At 35.5% G+C, this 24,720-nt stretch overlaps 1 protein-coding gene across 9 annotated transcripts in view; it reads right to left on the reverse strand.

The window, feature by feature from the left end:
• The window catches only part of LOC126077736 (sodium channel protein type 3 subunit alpha), a 123,842-nt gene that overhangs the window by 26,384 nt on the left and 72,738 nt on the right, over positions 1 to 24,720 (reverse strand). For 4 of the 9 annotated variants that reach the window (XM_049887334.1, XM_049887335.1, XM_049887342.1 and 1 more), the window contains 6 exons: positions 18,143 to 18,490; positions 17,000 to 17,132; positions 14,868 to 15,106; positions 6,370 to 6,543; positions 5,042 to 5,398; positions 2,724 to 3,194 (listed from right to left, as the gene is read on the reverse strand). In XM_049887334.1, coding sequence (XP_049743291.1) covers positions 2,724 to 3,194; positions 5,042 to 5,398; positions 6,370 to 6,543; positions 14,868 to 15,106; positions 17,000 to 17,132; positions 18,143 to 18,490 — 1,722 coding nt within the window. Of the gene's footprint in view, positions 1 to 2,723; positions 3,195 to 5,041; positions 5,399 to 6,369; positions 6,544 to 14,867; positions 15,107 to 16,999; positions 17,133 to 18,142; positions 18,491 to 24,720 lie in introns of those variants that run through there. The other 5 variants (XM_049887339.1, XM_049887340.1, XM_049887338.1 and 2 more) reach the window with 4 other exon arrangements.

Here is a 24,720-nt window from a genome sequence, read left to right on the forward strand (position 1 = left end):
ATACAGTGTTTTCCAGGGGTTGATGAGGGAGACATTGGATCTCAGTATTCCAAATTGGTTTTTTCAGCCATTAAAAAGACATGACAATTGAGTAGGATCCTTCTAAGCACCCATTTGAAGTATTTGTATACATTAAATAAGTTTTGAAGGATTTTGGAAACCAACTGCTTGGTCAAAGAAAATTAAGATCTTTATTTTCCACAGGTCAGACGTGACAAAACCTATGATATTAATCTAGCAAAAGCTTTTCTCTTTCTTTAGCTTTCCTACCTCTTCTTGACCTCAAGCTATATGTACCGTTTTGTCTTTAAATCTACCCTTATTTATTCTTTGTACTTAGCTTTTGGTGAGCTTCTCTATTTCAGGGAAGCAGATGCTTACGAAATTCACATTATTGATTTTTAAATCCTGATCTCTCACTCAGACTGTTTCCCAACATGTTACTTCTAATTCAGCATACGCCTATTGAACTCTTCTTCTTCTGACATAAAGGTGGGTCACCTTCCTAAAAAGGCCATTTCAGACAGTGGCATTACCATTTTTTCAGAATCTTTATAAGGTTTGTCAAATTGCTACTTGGTCTCGGTTGCCACTACTGTTACCCTAGCCCAGATTTCATCACCTTACTGCCATCAAATGATTGTGACCACATTCCCCATAACAATCCTCCTTGCCTCTCAGTCTCAACTGTTTTACCTTTTGGTATCAAATAAACTTTGCTTTTCTTATTTCCTTTCTGCAGCTTAAGAACAGACAGTTGCTCCTTACTGACTTACGCAACCAATTCCAAGCTCTCATGACTTACTTCAAGGACTTTACAATCTGAAATGCTATCTCCTCACCAGTACTTTGTTCATGCCAATTGCATCACTGCTTGCCCACTTACTAAACTCATTCCCAACTCTGACTTTCATTTAGTAGGCTTCTGCTTTTTGCTTTCTGTTCATCTATATTTGATCCAAACTTTGAGGTCCATTTCAATTTCATCTCTTTAACAACTACTCCACTGATTTTTTGCTATTCCGAACACCTATAGCCTTATATTAATTCCTTCAGGATTAAACTTTTTAATAGGTCTTTAATGATTCTACGAGTTAGTATTAGCTCATTCCAAGATGCTGAGATTTCCCTAAAGGGAGATTATGCTGTACAGTTTCCCTTTAACTCTTCCTTGCCCTAGCACCCAGCAAAGTTCTAAGTTTACAAAAATTGCTCAATAAATGCTTGTTAACTGATGTTTCTTCTTAAATAAGTCTATGCCAGGTGATAGAAAGCAAAATAAGAATTGAATTCTTAGTATAGAGAATTAAAACAAATTAAAAGTGGCCTCAATAAACTGACTTTGAGTGGAATTAAGAGAGAGAATATTACTATCTTATTTTGTACTGTGGAGCCCTGGTGGCTCAGTGATTAAGTGCTATGGCTGCTAATCAAAAGATTGGCATTTCAAATCCACCAGTCGGTCTTTGGATACCCTGTGGGCAGTTCTGTGTCCTATAAGGTCGCTATGAGTCATAATTGACTCGATGGGATCAATTTTTTTTTTTTTTGGTATTTTGTACTATACATTTACATTTTTTCAAAGTATTTTCACATTTACTATTCTACTTCAGCAGCTGTGAAATGCCTGGAACAAGATCAGGAGGTTATTAATTCTAACATTGTCAGCTACTTATTTGTATGAATTTCAGATCAAATTCTGATATGCTTATTATTTTTTTTTATTAGGAAAGAAGTTTCCAAAATATGCTCACAAAATCAGACATCATTGGTCTGATTCCTATGATGTCAGTATTACACCCTCAAGCTAAAACATGCTTTTAATAACTCCATCTGTGTGGCACTTATTCCTAATGGTATATTAGAAGTCCATAGATAAATTATAGTAAAGAATTTTAATTGTTTGCCACAACAGGGTTGCCGAGTTAATACCGCTAAGCAACTGAGACTATTATAGTATAGGACCCAATGAATTACAGAGTAGAAACAATTTTCTTTCTTTTTCTTATCTGTTCTTTCTTAACAACCAGTAATGTGACAGTAGGAACAGCTTTTTAGACTACAGTTTAACTGTAATCCTAAAGTGGAGTTTTTCTAAGTAGTTCTTAGTATTTTCCAGTTAATCTGAAGACTTTGTGGATTTGCTTATCCTTCAGTGCTCAAGGTAAAATCAGTGCTCTTTGCACTTTTTAAGTATGTATAACACTATCATAAATGAATAAAACTCTATGATAGAGAATAAAACTTTAAGAGGTGAATAAAAGCTACATAAGACTTTACTTAAAAAATCATATTAAAACCTAGTATATTATAGAGAATAAGGAGACGATACTTTCACAATGATCAATAAAATATGTTTCATTGCGTTTTCTACAGAGTATAATGTAGTGTAGAGTAGAATGTATTAAATAACCACTCTTTTTTGGAAGAACACTTTTTTTTTAAATCAGATTTTCAAGCTATCAAGAAAGAAAACAAATATATTAATTGTTCAGAATGATTGTTTTCATATGGAAAAATTGAAATTTATAGAAATAGATTTTCAAAAAAGAGTATCTCATGCTTTTCTAACATTTCTACATAATTACTTTCAATAGTAATTCTTAATATGCTATTAATGCATTAAAGAATGCTAATAATGCATTAATGCAATGAAGAATACTAAAGAATTAGACTGCATGATTATTTTGGGAAATGCAACAGCATTTTAAAATCATTCTTACCTCTTTGCTTTCTTCCAATTCTGACTCACTGCTGAACTCTTCAGTATTCAAGTTTTCAAAATCAGACTCTCCAACAGCAATTGGCACTGTTACAGTGAGGCTGGGGTTGTTTATGAATGACATATAATCATTTTCATCAATTACACATTTTTCAACACTGCTTCCAGTACCTACACCACTAGTGGTCCCATTCCCATCTTTAATATAATTCAGCTCTTTGCTTATTTCAATTCCAGTATTATTGGACACGCAACTGTCTATTTTGTTGCCTTCGTGGATTTCTATAACTTTTGGCTTTCTAAAAAAGACTCCTTGGAAACATTTACGTATTTTATTTTTTACATAATCTATTCCCTTTTGCATCCTTCCAATGGCAATCTGTAGATTGTTCATTTCATTATCATCGTCAGTAGCAGCAAGGTTGTCTGAACTAAATGAACTCAATAATAAGGCCAGAAAGAGGTTCAGAACCTAAAAGCAAAAAAGAAAAATTGTTACATTAATATTGAAGTAGGCATGAAATAGCTTAAATTCAGGGAACTCATAGATCTTTGCTAAAATTAATTTAACAAATGCTTATTGAGTTTTTTTATTGAGTGCTTAATATATTTCAAACATATCTAAGCCAGATACTATGTAAAAGGACCTGATGTCTTTTACCTGCCAAAAGGACAAAGTAGTAAAACAAACACCTCTTTCTTCCCACTGAGAAGGACAACCAGCAATCAGAGCTTCTACAATTTAAATTGTTTACTCAGTCAGTTAAGCTTGCCAATGAAAAGACAAAATCCCCCTTTTATTGTTTTTGCCAATGAGAAAAGAAAATGATATTTTCATCTCAATCATTTTACTTCATCTTACAAGTTCATCTAGGGAATGTTTAGCATTATGTGTGTAAATAATGGACTTATTTATTTAGTCTGCTGATCTGAGCAAAAACAACATACTTAAAAAAAAATTCTCTCAGTCCAGTAGACTCAATCTTTTGTAAAAGCCAAAATTTCTAAACAGCAAATTATCTAAGTTTTAACACATTTCTCATCAAATACACTTTGAAACTTATGTGTTCAAATAGCTCAACAGATGGAGAAAAATCTAAAATTACTCCAGAGTTCAGACTAGACCCATACAATGTAAATTTTTCTCTTTCCTTTTTTTTGTGGGGAGTATATGAGGAAATCTTAAATTTCAGGGTACCATTTTTTTTTTATTGGGATACATGGGAAAAAAAATTAACCAATTTTCTGATAAACTATGGCTAAGGCAGAAATAATTCGTTATATCTGATGTAAAAGGAAATTTATAGGAATATTTTTAGCTTGAAATGTATGTATCAAATATCAGAGAATGTTACATGGTAGGAAGGCACATGCAAAGCAAGAAACCTAGTTTGCTTCTTTATTTCTCTATCAGATTTTATTCAGAATCTAGAGCTGCCTAATATACTGTTCTGGAAAAAAACTGTATGTCCACAGGGCACCCATTAGCATTCTTTAAAGCAATCTCACTTGAAATGTATCCCTCAAGGGAAGGTCCAGTGTGATGGCATAAAAAAATGCTTTGTCTACACATGATTGAGAAATTTAAGCATTAAAACACAGACTATGCATTTACATTGGTGCTTTTAAATCACAGCTAAAAACCAACTTATTTTAAATCTAGTCACTCTCTATATATGTATGTATGTATGTGTATATATATATGAATAACTCAAACTGAAATAATTTCTTTTAATAAAGTAAACTCAGGGAAGAAGATAGTACCCCTTCTAAATTATTTGGATAATATAATATATAGCTAAAATGCCTTATGTCATTGAAATTTGTCTTCAAAATTTGTTAGAACACAACTTATGCCTTTCTGAGTAAGCTAACAATATGAAATATGAATGTATAAAGAACAACTTCAATATTAAATAGATAATTGTATTTTAAATTTACTGGTGATCATTATATTATCAAAATAGTAATAAGATAAAAATTAGTCTTGATGATAAAAAATGTACTTTATTTGAAGAAGAAAAACAAACAAAAAACTAACATTTATGCTCCTCAAACTTTGATACCACCTCATTTAATTCTCGTGTCAACCTTAAAATTTACGTTTTGTTATTCCAGTTTCATAGATGGGGACCCTGAGCCTCAGAGAAGTTAAGTAACTTGCCCGTGCTCAGAAAGCAGGTCTTGGGTTTGGAATTTGACTCTAGGCCTTTTTGACTATAAAATCAGATACATGTCTACTACCTCAGGCCACCTTCCCAGCTACTCCCGGATCCTTGCGCTGTCCTTATTTATGAACATTTCATAAAACATACGTACCACAAGATTTCCAATGACCATGACCAGCATGAAAACAATAAGGCACATGGTTTGGCCAGCGACCTCCATACAGTCCCACATGGTCTCTATCCACTCCCCACACAGCACACGGAACACAATCAGGAAGGAGTGGAAGAAGTCATTCATGTGCCAGCGTGGGAGTTCACAGTCGCTGGAGATCTTGCAGACACATTCTTTGTAGCTTTTACCAAATAGCTGCATGCCGACCACGGCAAAAATGAAGACGATGATGGCCAACACCAAGGTGAGGTTACCCAGGGCCCCTACAGAATTGCCAATGATCTTAATTAGCATATTCAGTGTGGGCCAGGATTTTGCCAGTTTGAAAACTCGGAGCTGTAATCAAGTGAAAAGATACTGTTAGTAGTAATCACAATGTAATTATGGAAGTTAGTTAGACATCATTTTATTAGTATGCCATCTTGTAAACCCACCTCTGTGGGATGTAAAAACTCAAAACATACTAAACCAATTCAATTTCAAATCTAGAAAAAAGAGAGTTAACAACAGGATTTGTAAATCAAATCATATCATTTACATGCAAAAGTAAAAAAAAAAAAATTTACAACATTTCAAAAGTGATAAATGATACATTTCTGCATCAACAGAATACCCATGAAAAAAATTAATATTTTCATTGGAGATATTTGTAAATTTAGTAAACTAATGTCACCCTCAGCCTATATTTTAGAGAGTAACAGGAAAGTAATCTTAAAAATCATGAACTGTGTATTTTTAATGAGCCACTATAAAATAATTGTGAAACAAACTAATAAAACAAAGTACAGAAAAGTTTTCCTTCAATTTGAAAATATGTACATTTTAATTTCCAGTTAAAATTTTACTTATTAACCAATAAAATATTTTTGCTATAGTTTAAAAAGGTTTATAATATTATTATTTAAGGTTTTGATGACATCAAATATTTTTCCACATGTTGTTTTAAAGTAGTTACCACTATTACAAGTAGGGTTAATAAAGAGTTAATATTAATTGGGGATTAAGGCATTTATTTTCATCTCAGACTTTAAAGAAAAACAAAACAAAAACATGAACTTAAAAATTAGTTTTAGAAGCACATGTCTTTTTTTAAATGAGCCTTATGTATCTAATTTTGAAATGTATCAACTATTTTTATCACTCTTAGAAAATATTTCATATTTAACCTTAAAGAAAATATTTATGTATTTTATTAGGATATCACATTGATGTAAATTAAAAATAAACAAATATATAAATACACATTGATTCCAAAATAAAAGCTAGGCCAATAAAAGACAGGGTAGAAAGATAGTTTATGCAGCTACCAGTCTGAATGATCGCAGTACAGACAATCCCTCCACATTTGCCAGGCCCAGCTCCATTAAACTTAGGCTGACAATAATTCCATCAAAGATATTCCAGCCCTCTTGGAAATAATAATATGGATCCATGGCAATGATCTTGAGGACCATTTCTGCTGTGAAGATCCCTGTGAAGACCTAAAGTAAAATATAAATTAGTACTTCAAAAGCATTGGAAAACTGTTGATGCTGGAAACATTTGTAAAGAAGAATATTAAACAGCCATGAGTAAAAATACCTCAAATTTAAAAGGATAAAGTGACAAATCAATGCAAGTTAGAATTTTTTTTTCCAGGGGAGTATTTTGTTAAGTGGATTTGTCCTACTTAATTTTAAGTCAATGAATCTTTTGGATTTCAAGCAAAAATACTGATTTTAAAACATTTCATCATCCATGTTTTAAATATTGAATAATAGCTACAATATGCTTCTACCATAATCACAACCAATTTTATTTTTTTTGTCTACTAGTGTATTAGGAAGAAATTCATGTATCATTGGAAACTACTAGAAATTATTTTAAGTTTTGCAAAAAACGTATTGTGTTGTTGCTAGTGGTTAAGAGCTTGGCTAACCAAAAGGTCAGCAGTTTGAATCCACCAGCCCCTCCCTGGAAACCCTGTGGAGCAGTTCTACTCTGTCCTATAGGGTCGCTATGAGTCAGAATCGACTTGGCAACAGTGGATTTTTTTAATCATGTTTTTTTAAGGGGCACTATCTTTTTTTGGAAATCCTGGTGGCATAGTGGTTAAGTGCTATGGCTGCTAACCAAAGGGTCAACAGTTCGAATCCGCCAGGCACTCCTTGGAAACTCTATGGGGCAGTTCTACTCTGTCTTATAGGGTTGCTATGAGTCGGAATCGACCCGATGGCACTGGGTTTATCTTTTTATAATTTTATAACCATTTCTGAAACAAGAGCAAGTTTGCCACAAATGTTTTATAACAGTGATCTCGATGCATCCCTTGGAATTACGGCTAGTGGATTAATAGAGCAAGGAACTGCAGATTTAATTGGAACCAGCAGGAGAACATTCTCAGTATGCAAACACCAGTAATTAAGATTAATGAATTATTTGATTGGCCGGCTGAATGAATTATTTTCTTGTCTGTTTGACAATAGAAAGGAAAACAATGAAACAAACTAAAAATTTGTCTTCTAGCTCAAAACCACAGGCTGAGACCCAAGAAAATGAATAAAAGTTATGTAATTACTCTTGCAAAGTCTTTTAAAGCAATTCTCTTAATTCACTATGTATATACACTGCATTTTATGGTGGTAAAGTGAAACTTACCATTCTTTTCCTTAAGTCAGCCTTTACATTGAAAGAGCTCTGTCAAAATGAGAGCATTAAAATTATTTGTTTTCCTAAAGCTGTCCATTTATTAAAAGAAAACCCGATTCACTGTTATATACATGTAAATGCAGCTAAACCCAAAACCAAACCCGTTGCCATCGAGTCAATTCTGACTCACAGCAACCCTATAGGACAGAGTAGAACTGCCCCATAGAGTGTGCAAGGCTGTGATCTTTACAGAAGCAGACTGCCTGCCACATCTTTTCCCCCACGGAGCAGCTGGTGGGTTCGAATTACCAACATTTTGGTTAGCAGCTAAGTGCTTAACCACCATGTTTTCCAGTCACAGAAAAACCTGAGGAAAATACCCAACTGGGAAAAAAGTAGCTAAACTGCAGTTACTCATCCTTTCAAAAAGAAATAAAATTCATTTTAAGTAAGTCTAGTGTATGAAATTCCAGATAGATGATGGAATGCACATTGAAAAATGATTGCTAATTTTATGGAATGCCTCATCAGGAGATTTTTTTCCCCAATAGTCCCCCTGGTGAATGTAAAATAAGTTATGATTTATACAAATTTGATTTCTTACATAAAACTTTACAGAAGCAGTAATATTTGAAACACGCATTCTGAGGATAGAAATATATTAAAGCTAGCTAGAAGCTATGTAGGTAAAAAAACCTAACCCATGATCTATAAATATCTCTTTCTAGAGAAAATCACAAGGTGACCTTTTTAGCTCTTCTGAAATTAATAGATCTCATGCATTTTAAAACATATACCCTAAACTTACACTCTTTTATTTAAAATGTAATTCAATTGTGAACTTTATCTTTAAAGATAACATTTCAATTACAATTTGCAATTCAAACTCAAATATTTTTCTTTAAAAAAAATCATTGGGATCTTTATTTTGGGGGGTACATTTTAGTCTTGGTTTAGCGTTATTAGTGATTAAGAGTTTTTAAAAAGTCCAATTCTACAGGCTTCAGTATGAATCACATCTCAACATAAAGAAAACAAAAATTGTCACAACTGGACCAATAAGCAACATCATGATAAACAGAAAAGGCTGAAGTTGTCGAGGATTTCATTTTACTTGAATCCACAATCAACAGCCTTGGAAGCAGCAGTCAAGAAATCAAACAATGTATTGCACTGGGCAAATCTGCTGCAAAAGACCTTTTTAAAGTGTTAAAAAGCAAAGATGTCAGTTTAAGGACTAAGGTGAGCCTGACCCAAGCCATGGTGTTTTCAGTTGCCTCATAGGCATGCGAAAGCGGAACAATGAATAAGGAAGACCAAAGAAGAACTGATGCCTTTGAATTACGATGTTGGTGAAAAATATTGAATACACCATGAAAGAATGAACAAGCCTGTCTTGGAAGAAACAGAGTCAGAATGCTCCTTACAAGCAAGGAAATTGAATTTATAGGCTTTCTAAGCCAGCTTCTTTATGAGGGAATGAGTTTAGTGAAAAGTTCCTAACCTGTTCTACGTGATGGCTGGTAGAAGTTCTTGTTAAACGTGGGCATGAGGATCAGCCTGCTAGTCTGGATTGAGAGTAAAGACATCTGGAGGATTGGAGTAATTTTAGGAGGAACCAGGGATCGGGATGATCAAATGTTAGGGGGTCAAGGCCTCATTTCAGGAACAGGCAAGTTTCCCTATTGAGTATTTACTTCAGATAAAAGAAGAAAGCTCTGTTAATATACTTGAAAAATGTAGCAATGTTAATTTGAAACGCTGAAGTTTGCATATTGATCAGGTTGCAGAATTTCTCCTTGCCCAGAACGATGTTTCGTTCCTTCCTAGTGAATTTGATGGAACTCTTTTTGCCCTATTACTACTAATCTCTTGTTTTGGTGGTTTTATTTTTATTATTCTCATGCCTTTTGGATAAGCATCTTTATTTTTTTCTTGGAGAATTCATTTTTTGGATGAAATTGAAATATACTTAAAATAGATGGGAAATCATTTAACTTTGTGATTTTCATTTCCCTTATTTATCAAATGAGGATATTTATTGAGATGATTTATCAGTTCTACATCTAAAATTCTTGGATTTACAAATTTCAAAAATTTTATGGAGAAATTGATGTAAACACAATTATTGCTGCACAAGGGCTTCTCTAGAAGTTATTAGTTTGGAGATAAGAAGGCATTTTTTCATTTTTCTAGGAAAGGAGTTGGATGGCATAATAGTACTCCTTCACTGGTGCAAGAAGACTTTCAAGTATCCAGATTCTAGGATTTGTCTCCTGAGTGTTTTATCTTTCAATAACCAAGAGTCTTTTTTTTTTTTTCAGTGGATCATCATCTCCCTTTCCTGAAATTTTACATTCATATTCTACGCCACACCATTTAATTAAAACATATTTTGCTAATTATGTGTGTTCCTTCAGTTTTATATTTATGAATAGCCAGTAAGATTGTTAGGATAGGTACCATGTTCTGAGATAACTTTGGGGTCTAGAATAAGGGCACATCATGGGCTCTTCATCACCAGTTACACTGAGAGTTATAATAAGAAAAGTAACAAGGATAGGAACTAAAAAAATCTTTTATATTCCCTGAAGGAAGAGTTACAGGTTCATTGGAAATGGTTGTATGATGAAGAGGTTGTCTAACCTGCTGCGATTGATGGAAGATTTTTTGCCCATAGAATCCTTAAGGTGGGCACATGGATTTTATAATAGTAACAACAATTAGAGAAACTCAATAGAGATTTGAGGTCTTGATAAATTTGGTCAGCCCAATCAACAGGAAAGTGATATAATTTTTGTATATTGCAGAAACATGACAAAAAAAGGGTCACATTGATCTAAGTCAAGACAAAAATTTTCACAGTTTTTTTATGGGACATTTTTTGTTGTCAATCCAAATAAAATCTTCAATACCTTATCTATAAGATAGTAAGTAACCATCTGAACAGTAATGAACTAATCCACAGATTTCTAAATTTAATGAGCAAATTATACACTCTCTACAAAGCATACAATGTAACCATCCATGGTGTATAATACAGTCCAAAGTTTATATATATATCTCAAACTAAAAACCAAACCAAACCTGTGGCCATCGAGTCAATTCTGACTCATAGCAACCCTATAGGACAGAGTAGAACTGTCCCATAGAGCTTCCAAGGAGTGCCTGGTGGATTCGAACTTTGGATCTTTTAGTCAACAGCCATATATATATATAAAACCAAATCACTGCCATCTAGTCAATTCTGACTCATAGTGACCCCAAAGGGTTTCCAAGCCTGTAAATCTCTGTGAAAGCAGACTGCTACACATTTCTCCTGCAGAGCTGCTCGTGGTTTCGAACTGCTGACCTTTCAGTTAGCAGTTGATTGCTTTAACTACTGCAATACCAGGGCTCATCTATATTTATATAATATATATTATATATATATGATTATCTGTCTGTCTGTCTGTCTATCTATCTATATGTATACTTTGACACAGTAGCTGCAACAATGGGCTAAAGCATAGCGGTGATAGTGAGGATGGTGCAGGACCAGGCAGTATTTCGTTCTGTTGTACGTAGAGTTGTTATGAGTCAGAACTGATTAGAAAGCACTGCAGTGGCTAAGAGCCTGACTGCTAACAAAAAGGCGGGCAGTTCAAATCCACCAACCACTCCTTGGAAACTCAATGGGGCAGTTTTATGCTGTCCTATAGGGTCGCTGTGAGTCAGAACCAACTCGACAGCAATGTGTTTTTTTTTTTTAATTTTAAAAACATATATATATATATATTATTCTACATATATAAATACTTGTTACAAAGGTTGTCATGGGTACCAAGTGAGATATGAGATATTAGTTTATAAACTGTAATAGTTTATAAATACAAGGTATTATTATTAATAATAATTGGGTTTTTCAGCCAACAAAGACAGTTCACATAGTCTCCTATTCTTATGGATAGAAATAGAAAACTCAAGACTGTTCCCTGTCATCTATGCTCTCTACCTTGATGAGCCTTGTTTCCCCACCACTCACTTGAACTTACCAGTGGTTCTATCACAAACAATTTACCAGTCATCAGTCTCCCTCTCCACTTCCCTATCTCATTTGTTTTATCACTACCCATAAAGTCACAGAATTTAATACTGGAAGGGACATGAGAAGTGATCTAGTCCACATACTTACTATTTTCACAAGAAAACATACCTAAGAATCTAAATGACCTTGTTAGGATCACACAGATATTTAGCACAAGCATTTGGACTTGGACCAAGATCTGGTGATTTAGTCTAGTGCTCTTCCACTTGATCATCCTATAATCCAAACTCTCTTATCTGCTACTTCCATACTCAACTGCTTCAACATTAGAATTCTATAAAACCTCAATTTCCTGCTTCAATCTGGCAAATTTCCAAAATTTCTTCCTTTATCTGTTCAACTTCCCTAAATGTCCGGTATCCTGGGAAAAATAAAAGAGCTAGAGCAGAAATATTTTCCATCAACGTTTCAAAGAAAAGTCAAGAGGTTAATAGCACATACAAGAGGAAGGAAACTGTTTATTTAGCACGTTAGATGTCAGGCACAGTGCTAGGTGTTTTCACATTACCTCATGTGACTTTCACAACAACTCTGGGAGATGGGTATTATTTTACTCGTTTCAATAATAAAAATAAAGATTCAGATTGTTTATGACACTTATCCAGAGACCACCTTATTAGTAAGCGTTAGCAACTGACGTCAAACCCAGCTCCAACTAATTCCAACACTCATGTTCTTTCACCATAACCTGCTAACTGAAGTGGCCATTTTAGACAGGAAATAACAAACAGGTTGTGATGGCCATCTAAAGCACTTGTGGGAGGTACGAAAGAAAACTGAGGTATGGCCATTCAATAATTTGTAATGGATTTCAAACCAAGAACTGTGAAACAGCAAGAAAATGTTTAAGACTCAACCATATTTTATTCATAGATGCATTAGGAGTTAGCAGAAGAGTTTCAATGGGGGCTAGTATCATGTTAAAGGAGATAGGGCTAGAGCTAAACTTGGAAGAATATGAAAATAGGGATTAGATGAATTGGGACAGAACACTCTAGATGTGAATATAGAGAACCTTGAAGACAGGAATATTTTCCTATATGTAAACATATAAATATTTGTTGGTAATTGTGTGGTACAGTGACAAGGCTGTTCTGACAGGGCCAGTGGTGACTGATTTGGAAACAGTGGGCAATAAGATGGTAAAGGAAGGATGGGATCAGATGTGGAGCCTTGGAAACCAGGCAGAAGAGTGTTGAGTCATAATTGTAGACAATAGGTACTTTAGCAAGGTGAAAAAGCATACCAAGTGCAGAGTATTAGTACAGTAATTATTTTAACAGTAGTTATAGGATTTAAAAAGAGATCCCTTGAAATGAGAAATACAAGATCTTTGTATCAAATTATATATAAGAAATAAAGAAAAAAGTCAAAATGGCAATAAAATATATTTAGAAGCTAGAAGGCCACTACTAGAGGTAAGACAAGAAGAAAGTGGGATCGTTAGAATTTTCAGTGAACTGGGGAGAAAGATAATCTTTCAGCTGTGCAAATATTGTGTTTAAAGTAATCCTTGGGCAGTGGATATGTAACAGCTGGAAATACAGAACTGGAACAGGATTTATCCCACTAAAGTAGGTAATTCTTAGAGTTGTTGAGTACATAAAAACATTGAGTGAAAAACATGGGCTTAATAGGCTAAGAAGAAAACTCCAAAAAAGGAGGCAAAGAAGGAGTGGCTTGAAAGATCAAAGAACAATCAGAAAAAAAAAATCACTACTGAATATTGAAGATGAAGAAACAAATGTCAAGAAGAAACTGCTGGGTGTTTAACTAAGTCAAATAATGCTAATAAATTGAGTTACTTATTGAGATTGTGAGACATTTATGCAATCATCTGCCCAGTATTCCCTTTCCACCCTCTTTTGGGAATTGCTTCTCCACCTACATGAATACCAAGAAGTTGCTGCATTTTCGTATAACCCAAAGTCCTGCCATAGCTGATTAAACCAGAGTTGAGCATCTGACCCAAGCTGTGTCAGAGTCTTTTCATGAGAGTCTTTGAACTGAAGCTGAGAAAGAGATTCTTTTTTCCAGTACAGACACTATAAGGTGTAAATACAGTGAGTTATAGGTGAACATGTTTCCTGACAGACAAAAAAAGATGCCATGAAGGTTTGGGTTACATCCAAATCCTTGGTTAAAGTTGTTCTTGAAGCCCAGCTGCAATATCGCCCTTTACATGGTTTGGTAGTTCACCTTTATTTTGATTACAGGAATCAAACTTTCCCCCCCCCTGCTGGTTTTAAGCTAGCTTGGGAAACCCTGGTGGTGTAGTGGTTAAGTGCTACAACTGCTAACCAAAAGGTCGGCAGTTCAAATCCACCAGGTGCTCCTTGGAAACTCTATGGGGCAGTTCTACTCTGTCCTATAGGGTCGCTATGAGTCAGAATTGACTCAACGGCAGTGGGTTTGGTTTGGCTTTTGGTTAAGCTAGCTTGAGTTCAGTTCTGTCTTTCACCAATAGGGTCTTGAATAAACCAGGAAAATCCTTTTCTTCCTTGTTCTTCAATTTCAATTTCTTCATGAAGGAGAAAATGTTCATAAAGATTCAGGAGAAAATATCTGTCAGCGTGTGTGCACACACACACGTACTCAAGTAATCTGAACCAAAGTTTAGATGCATTTTTACCAACTATTTCTTCTCTTACATGAATGCCACAGAAGCATTTTATCAGGTAATTAAATGTGAAACAACCGTGCCCTCTTTTGTATAGAAATCAATCCTTGAATCATCCTTTGAATTGGGCATGATTTCTTTAGGCGCTGTGTAGACTAGAACTGCATGGTCATGGAGCTAAAATTAGATCTCATGGTTTCTCTGGAAACCTACTAGTAGGTAAGTATTATAACAAATTTTCAACTGGTAAAACACCGTGATCAACCAGTGCTGATACTGGCCTACACAACCAGCATTAATACCAAGTGAACTATAGACTGATCTCTGATTTCTGTAATATTCCTACAGATATTTCTTCCTACAAAGAAAGAAAACATCATTTTTCTTCAACACACCATACATAAATTTTTTTTTTATCCATCTCCCCCACTGCCTGCCAAAGAACATAAGCAAACGTCAAGTAAACTTACCAGGTTTCCTACAGTCAACACACTGCTGAATTGATCTGTCATAGGATAGTGCTCCATGGCCATAAAAAGGGTATTTAAAACAATGCAAATGGTAATGGCAAGGTCAACAAATGGGTCCATAACAATTAAGTTCACAAGATGCTTTACTTTTAACCACGCATCACAGCAGTCCCAGATCAAGAACACATTGGCAAATCTATACCAGCATGGTGGACATTTTTGTCTAGATTCTTCAAGTTCTGGAAAGGCAACAAAAAGAAAAATAGTAAATAAAAATAAATATGAATTGTGGTGCAGTGGTTAAGAGCTATGGCAGCTACAGCTGCTAACCAAAAGGTGGCAGTTCAAATCTACCAGCAGCTCCTTGGAAACTCAATGTGGCAGTTCTATCCTGTCTTATAGGGTCACTATGAGCTGAAATCAATTCGATGGCAAAGGGCCTGGTTTTCTTGGATAACAGATTGCACTTTATTTGATATAAGTGATTCTTATACTTGGGGACAGACATTATACTATTTAGCTTGACACACTTGAGAAGACAGTCTCATTAAATATTTTAATAAAATGCTCATTAAAATGTTATGTAGATATACTTTCTCTTTTAATGAAATACTTTAAATTTAATATTTTGCCCCCAAAATAGCTAACTAGGTAACAGTTGGTTAAATTGCTCTATTCTCTCTAGCAAAACAGAATCATTTAATATGCTTTATGGGAACATTAAATGTATTACACAATTATTATTTCTTCTGGAACTATTAAAAATATTATTTAGAGCTGGGATCCTTATTAATATGTATGACCCTTCTCTCTTCTAATTTTCTCCACAACAGTGATTTTGCACATAATAAGAATGTAGTATACCCTTCTTTTCAATATAGATTAGGTCCAAATCTACATCTACAATTGATATTACATATACCTTTTAGAATTTTAGCCTAGGATGTATAAAAGTTACTGATAATTTTTATGGGTAAAGTCTGTTATAATTATGTGACTGCTCAGATATTCAACATATCAATAGGATGAAGACAAAATGTAATTGACTTTTCCTGGAGAAAGTGTTATAATGGGCTAATAAAATTATAGTAATAAGGTAGCATCTTTCCAGACTTTAAAGAGTAGGGATTTGTTCAATGAATGAACACGAGAGTAACAGTTACAGCCTATTCCTGCGTGTCAAAAGCAATGACCATTTGTGCCCGCTGTCTTTAGAGGAAAGCGTTGTTTGCTCTGTGTGTTGAACATGGAAGAGGAGATACCCCCTTTTAGGTTCCCTGTGGGATGGAGCAAAGGTCTTGATTTATCCAACTCATTCATACGCCTTGTGCACCCCCATCACCACCTCCATGCCTAGAGAACACAAATTAAAGCCTGAAAGCGATGTTTCCTTGTGCTTCTACTTAAAAAGAATGTGCTTACTCTAATTGCTCAAGGATAATGTAACATAAGAATAAATCCTATAATATCAGGAGTCCCTGGGTGGCACAAATGGTTAAGTGCTGTACTACTAGCCAAAAGGTTGGCAGTTCAAATCTACCCAGAGGTGCCTCGGAAGACAGGCCTGGTGATCTACTTCTGAAAGGTCACAGCCTTGAAAGCCTTATGGAGCAGTTCTTACTCTGCACACGTGGGGTTGCCATGAGTTGGAATCAACTCGATGGCAACTAACAACAACAGTGAAATATGGCTCTATAAACAAGATATGAACCTGAGTTAAGAAGAAGTAAGGCCAACATTCGTTCCTGTAGCCAAAATAACAATTCTGTATATACAAAAAAAAAAAAAAAAAACGTTGCCTATGAGTCGATTCCGACTCATAGCAACCTTATACGACAGAGTAGAACTGCCCCATAGAGTTTCCAGGGAGCAGCTGGTGGTTTCGAACTGCCGACCTTTTGGTTAGCAGCCAAGGTCTTAACCATTGTGCCACCAGGGCTCCATATACATACTTAGGTCTGTTATATAGTTCTAATCTCGGGCCTCAATTGTAAGCTTTCTTTAAAATTCTTATGAAACATTTTTGCCTTGGGAAATCAACTTGAGTAACTTTAGGAGAAAAGGAAAAGCTCCAAACCTTACTTTAGTAAAACAGTCATAGAAAGCTGCCTATTCCATGGCCTGGTACTTACCTTCCATTGTGTTGGTCAGGATGCTGGCTATGCTCACAGCTCTTTGCCTTCCAGAGGACTCTTCCAGCATCTCCATTGAAATCTGATAAGAGCTTAGCCTTCTCTTTCTCACTTCTGTTTCCGTAGTGGTGCCCTGCAAACCAAATACTGATGGCTCAAACCACCCTTTTCAGTGAATAGTGCAACACCACACAGCATCTCTTTGGAAAATCATGCTCCATGCAATTTTTCCAGGTAACAATTTTTAAGTATTAATAAAATGATTTTACTGTTGTTATAAGTGCTTAAAAAAATCATAAACGCAGGTGATACTTTTTAAAAAATATTCACCTGTTGGGTGCAATTGTATAGGACAATTATGTTACAGAAATCCTTTCATTAACGTGTTATAATTTTCAGGGACATTTTTCATAAGCATGCTAAAGTCATGTATTACTTTATTTCATTCAAATACAAACTGTTTTTACACTTTACATCAGTGATTAATAATCCAAGTAATCGTCCCCCAAAACAGCAACAAAAATGATTAAATATTCCCAAGGCTGAGTTGTGTTCTCTGAGGCTATATTGACAATATTGACAAAAGGCCAGTTTTTTCCATGCACAAACACAGATGTACAATGAAATGTGTGTGCTTTCCTAAGATTTCTTTAATTATTTCTATTTGTCATCTTATAAGAAATCACAATTTATGTTAGAGCCATTTTAAGATAGCACTGTAATATAGACAGTTGTATGAAAACTGCCCATTATCAATATTTTGGTGACTATACAATGTAAGTATATGAAATTGTACAGATTATGAATAATTATACAACTCTGGGTGAACATTCATCTATAATAAAGTTTAGTTGTCAAAATGCCAATAGTTTTGTCCTGAAAGGTCTACTGAATTTGCAGATTTGTGTTTCATCCCAGATTTCAAAAATTGAGCCCTTTTAAAACCTAAAGCAGCTAAAATTTAAAGGTCCTGCACAATTCAAGTCATTCTAAAGACTCAATTGACTTCCACTCAATTAATCTTGTATTATTTTTAGGGAGTTTGATTATGGGGAAACAGTTTGGTATAAAAGGCTAAATCACCCAGGCTTTGCATATTTTAAATTGATGTACGTCAGTAGTAGCTAGCTTATCTATTATCACCTCTGGTAGAAGTTGTCCAGTAGGTGACGTTAGGGCTGATGGTCCACCCACCAAGGAAACCACACCATTGCAATCCACAGTGCTGTGCATCTTCCCATTTGCTGGAAGCCCTGGCACCATCCTGGATGACATACTGGCCTGACTAACGTTACTGTTGCGTCGCTCTCCATGTCTGTGCGGCACAAACAGCGAGTCTCTCCTGCTCTCGCTATCTTCAAATGTGCTGTGCTCATCATCAGCAAAGTCATTTTCAGAACCGACATCCTTTGCACGACCTCTGAAGCTGAAAATGCTTGTTTTGCTATTGCGCCTTGGGGAAAACAGGGAGCCACGGACGCTTAACAGAGACTGAGGAGAGAGCAGGGAAAAGACGAACAAGGAGGAAACACAATTACTGAATAAAAGTCTTAATATTGTACAGTTTATTTGCTTTTGGGTTAGAATTGACTAGGTTTTATACATGGGTAATCAAAATTTATAGAGTACACATATGTTTTGGTATTTTTATCATATTTAAGTCTAAAGAATATTTTTCTAACGATCCTGATTTGCACTATACTAAGTGTGAACCAATTCATTTAATCTTCACTGGAGTATTGTGAGGTGAATTGTGTTATCATAATGTTATAAGTGAGGAACTTAACAAGTGGAGAGGACAAATGATTCTTTTTGGTGTTGGTCGTGGTATACAACTAGTAGGTGGTTTTCACTTCCAAAGGCAAATTGGAGAATGAGTTACAACTCAAATGAGACTGTTGGCTCAAATTTAAAATATTTGTACCAAATAATTTACCACTAAATACTGACTGTTTAAAAACTACATTATCTCTTAACTCTATCCTTCTTTTGGATTCTAAAAGGAGTTAGTTTACTCTTTCTCTTGATCTGCCTGTCTATAACCACATGGGAATAAAAGTTATGAAACTTACCTATGATGCTGTCTTCCAAATTTGCTAACAGTTTGCCAAATGGCTACTAATGGTTCACCTTATTTGAGAGAATATATGTCATAGCAAACACAACAGAGAGGATTCCTAACTGCTATATAAATTATTCTTATTTAAAATTTAACACTAGTTTAAAAAAGCAATGCATGTAAACATGACTTAACCAGTGGTGATTTAGACCGCTTATCCTTCTGATCTCACTTTAATTATAGATCTACTCCTCACTTATCAACTCTCTTGTTATCTGACATTTCACATTTATGACAACAGTAAAAAACCTGCTATCTGACTATTTTGCACATTAACAATGTACATCTGGCAGTAACAAATGCTGAGGTATGAGGCAAGAGTAACGACAGCTATGATGGCTAAGGTTATGTGTCAACTTGGCTGGGCCGTGATTCTCAGTGGGTTGGCAGTGATGTAATTTGGCAGTTATACAATGATATAGTCATCCTCCATTTTGTGATCTGATGTGGTCATCTCCTATTTTCCCATTTACACTAATTTTCATATAACAACCTGTTCTTTGGAACCTAACCATGTCGATATGTGAGGAGTGATTGTATTAGAAGAAACTCTAAGTTTCAAAAATCTTTTTATTACATATGTTCACAGATAAATAAACTGCTTCTAGTATTGGAAAATGGGGACTTAGCATGAAGTCCCTTCTTTTACTTTTTGAATGGATTTTAAACTGGCAGCACCAAATAATTCTGCACTTCTTCTGCCTTGGCGATAGTTTTCAAAAACATCTCTATTCAGTCTTTAGAATCTTTGTTTACTCCCCTTATTTTTAAAAATGGCATTTCCCTTGCTCCCCCTGCTTAGTCTCTTCTCTCCTACTTCTCTTCATAGCCAGGATTAAACACACACACAAGAACAGCAGCAGCAAACATGCCCAGACCTTCCCTTTCTTCCTCTAAGTTTCAGTGTAAAACCAACTAAAATAATTTTATAGAAAAGAAAAACATAGGAAAGGCAGACTCTATCAACTTTATTTTTGACCATGAGTTGGAATTGACTTCACGGCAATGGTTTTTTTTTGGTTTTTTTTTTTTTTGGTTTTTGCCTAATTATGTCCATGCTGATTTCCTTTAGCCTCCTTTTTAGCCTAATTTTATAGGGCTTTTCTCAGACTGCAAAGCACCAGAATAACCTTTAGCACTCTCTGTCTCAGTGATGTTCCAGAAAGATATCATCATTAAGAAATGTGCCGTTCCTTTGGATTTGGTTATATTTTCCACAGGAACTATACTATTATGGCTGTCTAGCTTGTCCAACCTGAGGCTGTATCTATGTGATACTCAGAGTAGCAGGTCTGTCTACCCAATACCAGACAACAGTTAGGCTAATTTTCCAGCCATCAAAGTAATCAAGAGATTAAACCTTATGAAAATGTTAATTCACCCCCACGTTAATAAAGAATGCTATTTTTTAAAAATCTCCTCAGACTCAATTTAAATTAGCAATATAACATTGTTAATATATTCAGAACTGAGTTTTGAAATTTCAGTGTGCAAGTGAATCACTTTGAGTATACTTTTTAGGTCCCTGCTTTAAGGAATTGGATTTCAGTTTGTTTTAAGTAGAATATAGGACTCTGGAATCTGAATTTTCAACACAAATTACAAATGACTGGAATGCAGGTGCACTGTGCCCTGCAGTTAGAGAAACACTAACTTGGTCTTACATTAATGCCTAAGGATGGTTCAATGTAACCATCTTGATATATCTACGTTCTGAAACTGTCTCTGGAAACTGACAATCTGTCCACATAATCTTAGTTGGGAGTATGTTTCTACATCCACAAGGTGTCTGGTACGTGCCTTTAATTTGCATGCTTTGATGTTGGAGTGTTTTCAAAGGCATTCCAGATCTTTGAGTTTCTCTGAAACATCTATTCACTCTTTGGAAAGTATAATAATGGGTGTGAGCAAAGCTTTCAAGGCAACAGAGACAGAAAAAGAAGATAACAAAAATAGTATTCAGAGAAATAAACCGATAATAACGCGCTAGAAGATGCAGGAGAGTGGAGGGAATACCCACAGCTGTGGCAACCTTTTCTCAAGGGAAAACAAGCTTTTATGCTTTAAGGTTCTAAAGGCCATCTTTCTTTCCCTCAGACAGGCCAAAACATAAATCCCAGTATTTTTTTTTTTTTTTTACAAGAACATAAATATGGACTCTTTTTCTTAATTTTCAGTAACAAAAGGGAAAATAAAAGAACTTAGGTCTATAAGAGGCAAGGCTGCATGCAGGAATTGTACTTAGTGGAATGGGGAAAGTTAAGATTGAAGAAGACATAGGCAACTTAAAGATATTCTCATAGAAACATGTTATTGACAGGTGCCTTGGAGTCTGTTATAACTCATAGCAACCCTATGTACAACAGAATGAAACAATGCTTGGTCCTGCGGCATCCTGGCAATTTTTATTATGCTTGAGCCCATTGTTTATTTTGCTGACCCTCTACTTTACCAAGCATGATGTCCTTCTCCAGGGAATGGTCCCTCCTGATAACATGTCCAAAGTATATGAGACAAAGTCTTGCCATCCTTGCTTCTAAGAAGCATTCTGGCTGTACTTCTTCCAAGACAGATTTTGTTCGTCCTTCTGGCAGTCCATGGTGTACTCAGTATCTTCACCAACACCATAATTCAAAGGCATCAATTCTTCTTCCATCTTCTTTATTCATTGTCCATCTTTTACATGAATACAAAGCGATTGAAAACACCATGGCTTGGGTCAGGCTCACCTTAGTCCTCAAAGTGACATTTTTTGTTTTTTTTAACACTTTAAAGAAGTCTTTTGCGTCAGATTTGCCCAACACAATGCATCGTTTGACTTCTTGACTGCTGCTTCCATATGTGTTGATTGTGGATCCAAATAAAATGAAATCCTTGACAACATCAATCTTTTCTCTGTTTATCATGATGTTGCTTACTGGTGGAGCTGTGAGGATTTTTGTTTTCTTTATGCTAAGGTATAATCGACATTGACGGCTGTAGCCTTTGATCTTCATCAGTACGTGCTCCCAGTACTCTTTGCTTTTAGCAAGCAAGGTTGTGTCATCTGCATATCGCAGGTTGTTAATGAATCTTTCTCTAATCCCGGTGCCACGTTCTTCATCATATAATCCAGCTTCTCGGATTATTTGCTCATCGTACAGATTGAATAAGTATGGTAAAAGGATACAACCCTGACACACACCTTTCCTGACTTTAAACCACGCAGTATCCCCTTGTTTTGTTTGAACAACTGCTTCTTGGTCTATATACAAGTTCCTCACGAGCACAATTCAGTGTTCTGGGATTTCCATTCTTTGCAAATTTTATCCATAATTTTTTATGATTCACACAGTCAAATGCATTTTCATAGTCAATAAAACATACGTAAACATCAGTAAAGACAGGTAATCATCAGTAAAGATCCATGTGACATCAGTAATGATATCCCTTGTTCCACATCCTCTTCTGAATCTGGCTTGAATTTCTGGTAGTTCCCTGTTTATGCATTGCTGCAACTGTTTTTGAATGATGTTCAACAAAATTTTTCTTGTGTGTCATATTAATAATATCATTTATTTCCACATCTGTTGGTTCACCTTTCTTTGGACTGGGCACAAATATGGATGGATCTCTTCCAGTTGGTTGGCCAAATAGCTGTCTTCCAAAGTTCTTGGCAGAGATGACTGAGTGCTTCCAGGGCTGCATGCATTTGTTGAAACATTACAATTGGTATTCCATCAATTCCTGGAGCTTTGTTTTTCACCAATGCCTTCAGCGCAGGTTGGACCTCTTCCTTCAGTACCATCAGTTCTTGATCACATGCTACCTCCTGAAATGACTGAACGCCTTTTTGGTACAGCGGCTTTGTATATTCTTTCCATCTTCTGATGCATCCTGCATTGTCTAATATTTTCCCTGTAGAATCCTTCAATATTGCAACTCAAGGCTTGAATTTTCTCTTCAGTTCTTTCATTTTGAGAAATAGTGAGCGTGTGCTTCCCTTTTGGTTTTCTAACTCTAGGTCTTTGCACATTTTATTATAATACTTTAGTTGGTCTTCTTGAGCCACATTTTGAAATCTTTTATTCACCTCTTTTACTTCATCGTTTCTTCCTTTTGCTTTAGCTAGTGTATGTTCAAGAGCAAGGTTCAGTCTCTTCTGACATCCATTTTGGTCTTTTCTGTCTTTTTAATAACCTCGTGCTTTCTTCATGTCTGGTGTCCTTTATGTCATTCCACAACTCATCTGGTCTTCAGTCATTAGTGTTTACTGAGTCAAATCTATTCTTGAGAGGGTCTCTAAATTCAGGTGGAATATACTCAAGGTCATACTTTGGCTCTTGTGGACTTGTTCTAATTTTTTTCAGCTTTGACTTGAACTTGCATATGAGCAATTGATGGTCTGTTCCACAGCTGGCTCCTGACTGTGTTCTGACTGATGATATTGAGCTTTTCTATTGTCTCTTTCCACAGATGTCGTTGATTTGATTCCTGTGTATTCCCTCTGGTGAGGTCCATGTGTATAGATGCCATTTATTTTGGTGAAAAAAGGTATTTGCAATGATGAAGTCATTGGTCTTGCAAAATTCTATCCTGCGATCTCTGGAGTCATTTCTATCACCAAGGTCGTATTTTGCAACTACTATTTCTTCTTTGTTTCCAATTTTTGCATTCTAGGCACCAGTAATTATTAATGCGTCTTGATTGCATGTTTGATCAATTTCAGACTGCAGAAGTGGGTAAAAATCTTTAATCTCCTCATCCTTGGCATTGGTGGTTGGCAAGTAAATTTGAATTAACAGTCATATTAACTGGTCTTCCTTGTAGGTATATAAATATTATCCTATCACTGACAGCATTGTACTTCAGGGTAGATCTTGAAATGTTCTTTTTGACCATGAATGTAATGCCATTCCTCTTCAATTTGTCATTCTTGTCATAGTAGATCATATGGTTGATTCAAAATGGCTAGTACCAGTCTGTTGCAGCTCATGAATGCCTAGGATATTGATCTTTATGTGTTCCATTTCATTCTTGATGACTTCCAGTTTTCCTAGATTCATACTTCATACAGTCCATGTTCTGATTATTAATGGATGTTTGCAGCTATTTCTTTTCATTTTGAGTGTTGCCACATCAGCAAATGAAGGTCCCAAAAGCTTGACTCCATCCAAGTCACTAAGGTCGACTCTACTTTGAGGAAGCAGCCTTTCCCCAGTCATAGTTTGAGGGCCTTCCAACCTGAGGGGCTCGTCTTCTGGCACTGTATCACACAATGTTTTGCTGCTATTCATAAGGTTTTCACTGGCTAATATTTTCAGAAGTCGACTGCCAGGTCTTTCTTCCTAGTCTGTCCTAGTCTGGAAGCTCGGCTGAACCTGTACATCATGACTGACCCTGCTGATATTTGAAATACCAGTGGCATAGCTTCCATCATCCCAGCAACATAAAAGCCACCACAGTATGATAAACTGACAAATGTGTGGGGAGTAGAAACCTGTGAGTGTTTCCAAGAAATAGAAAGGAATTTCAAGTTAAATGTATGTCCCTTAAAAATATCTTTAATAAGTCAACAACTATGCTTGATTATATCTAAGAAGATTCTGGTTTAGAATAAACT

Source organism: Elephas maximus, chromosome 6, assembly GCF_024166365.1.
Source record: "Elephas maximus indicus isolate mEleMax1 chromosome 6, mEleMax1 primary haplotype, whole genome shotgun sequence".
Classification (NCBI taxonomy): Eukaryota; Metazoa; Chordata; class Mammalia; order Proboscidea; family Elephantidae; genus Elephas; species Elephas maximus.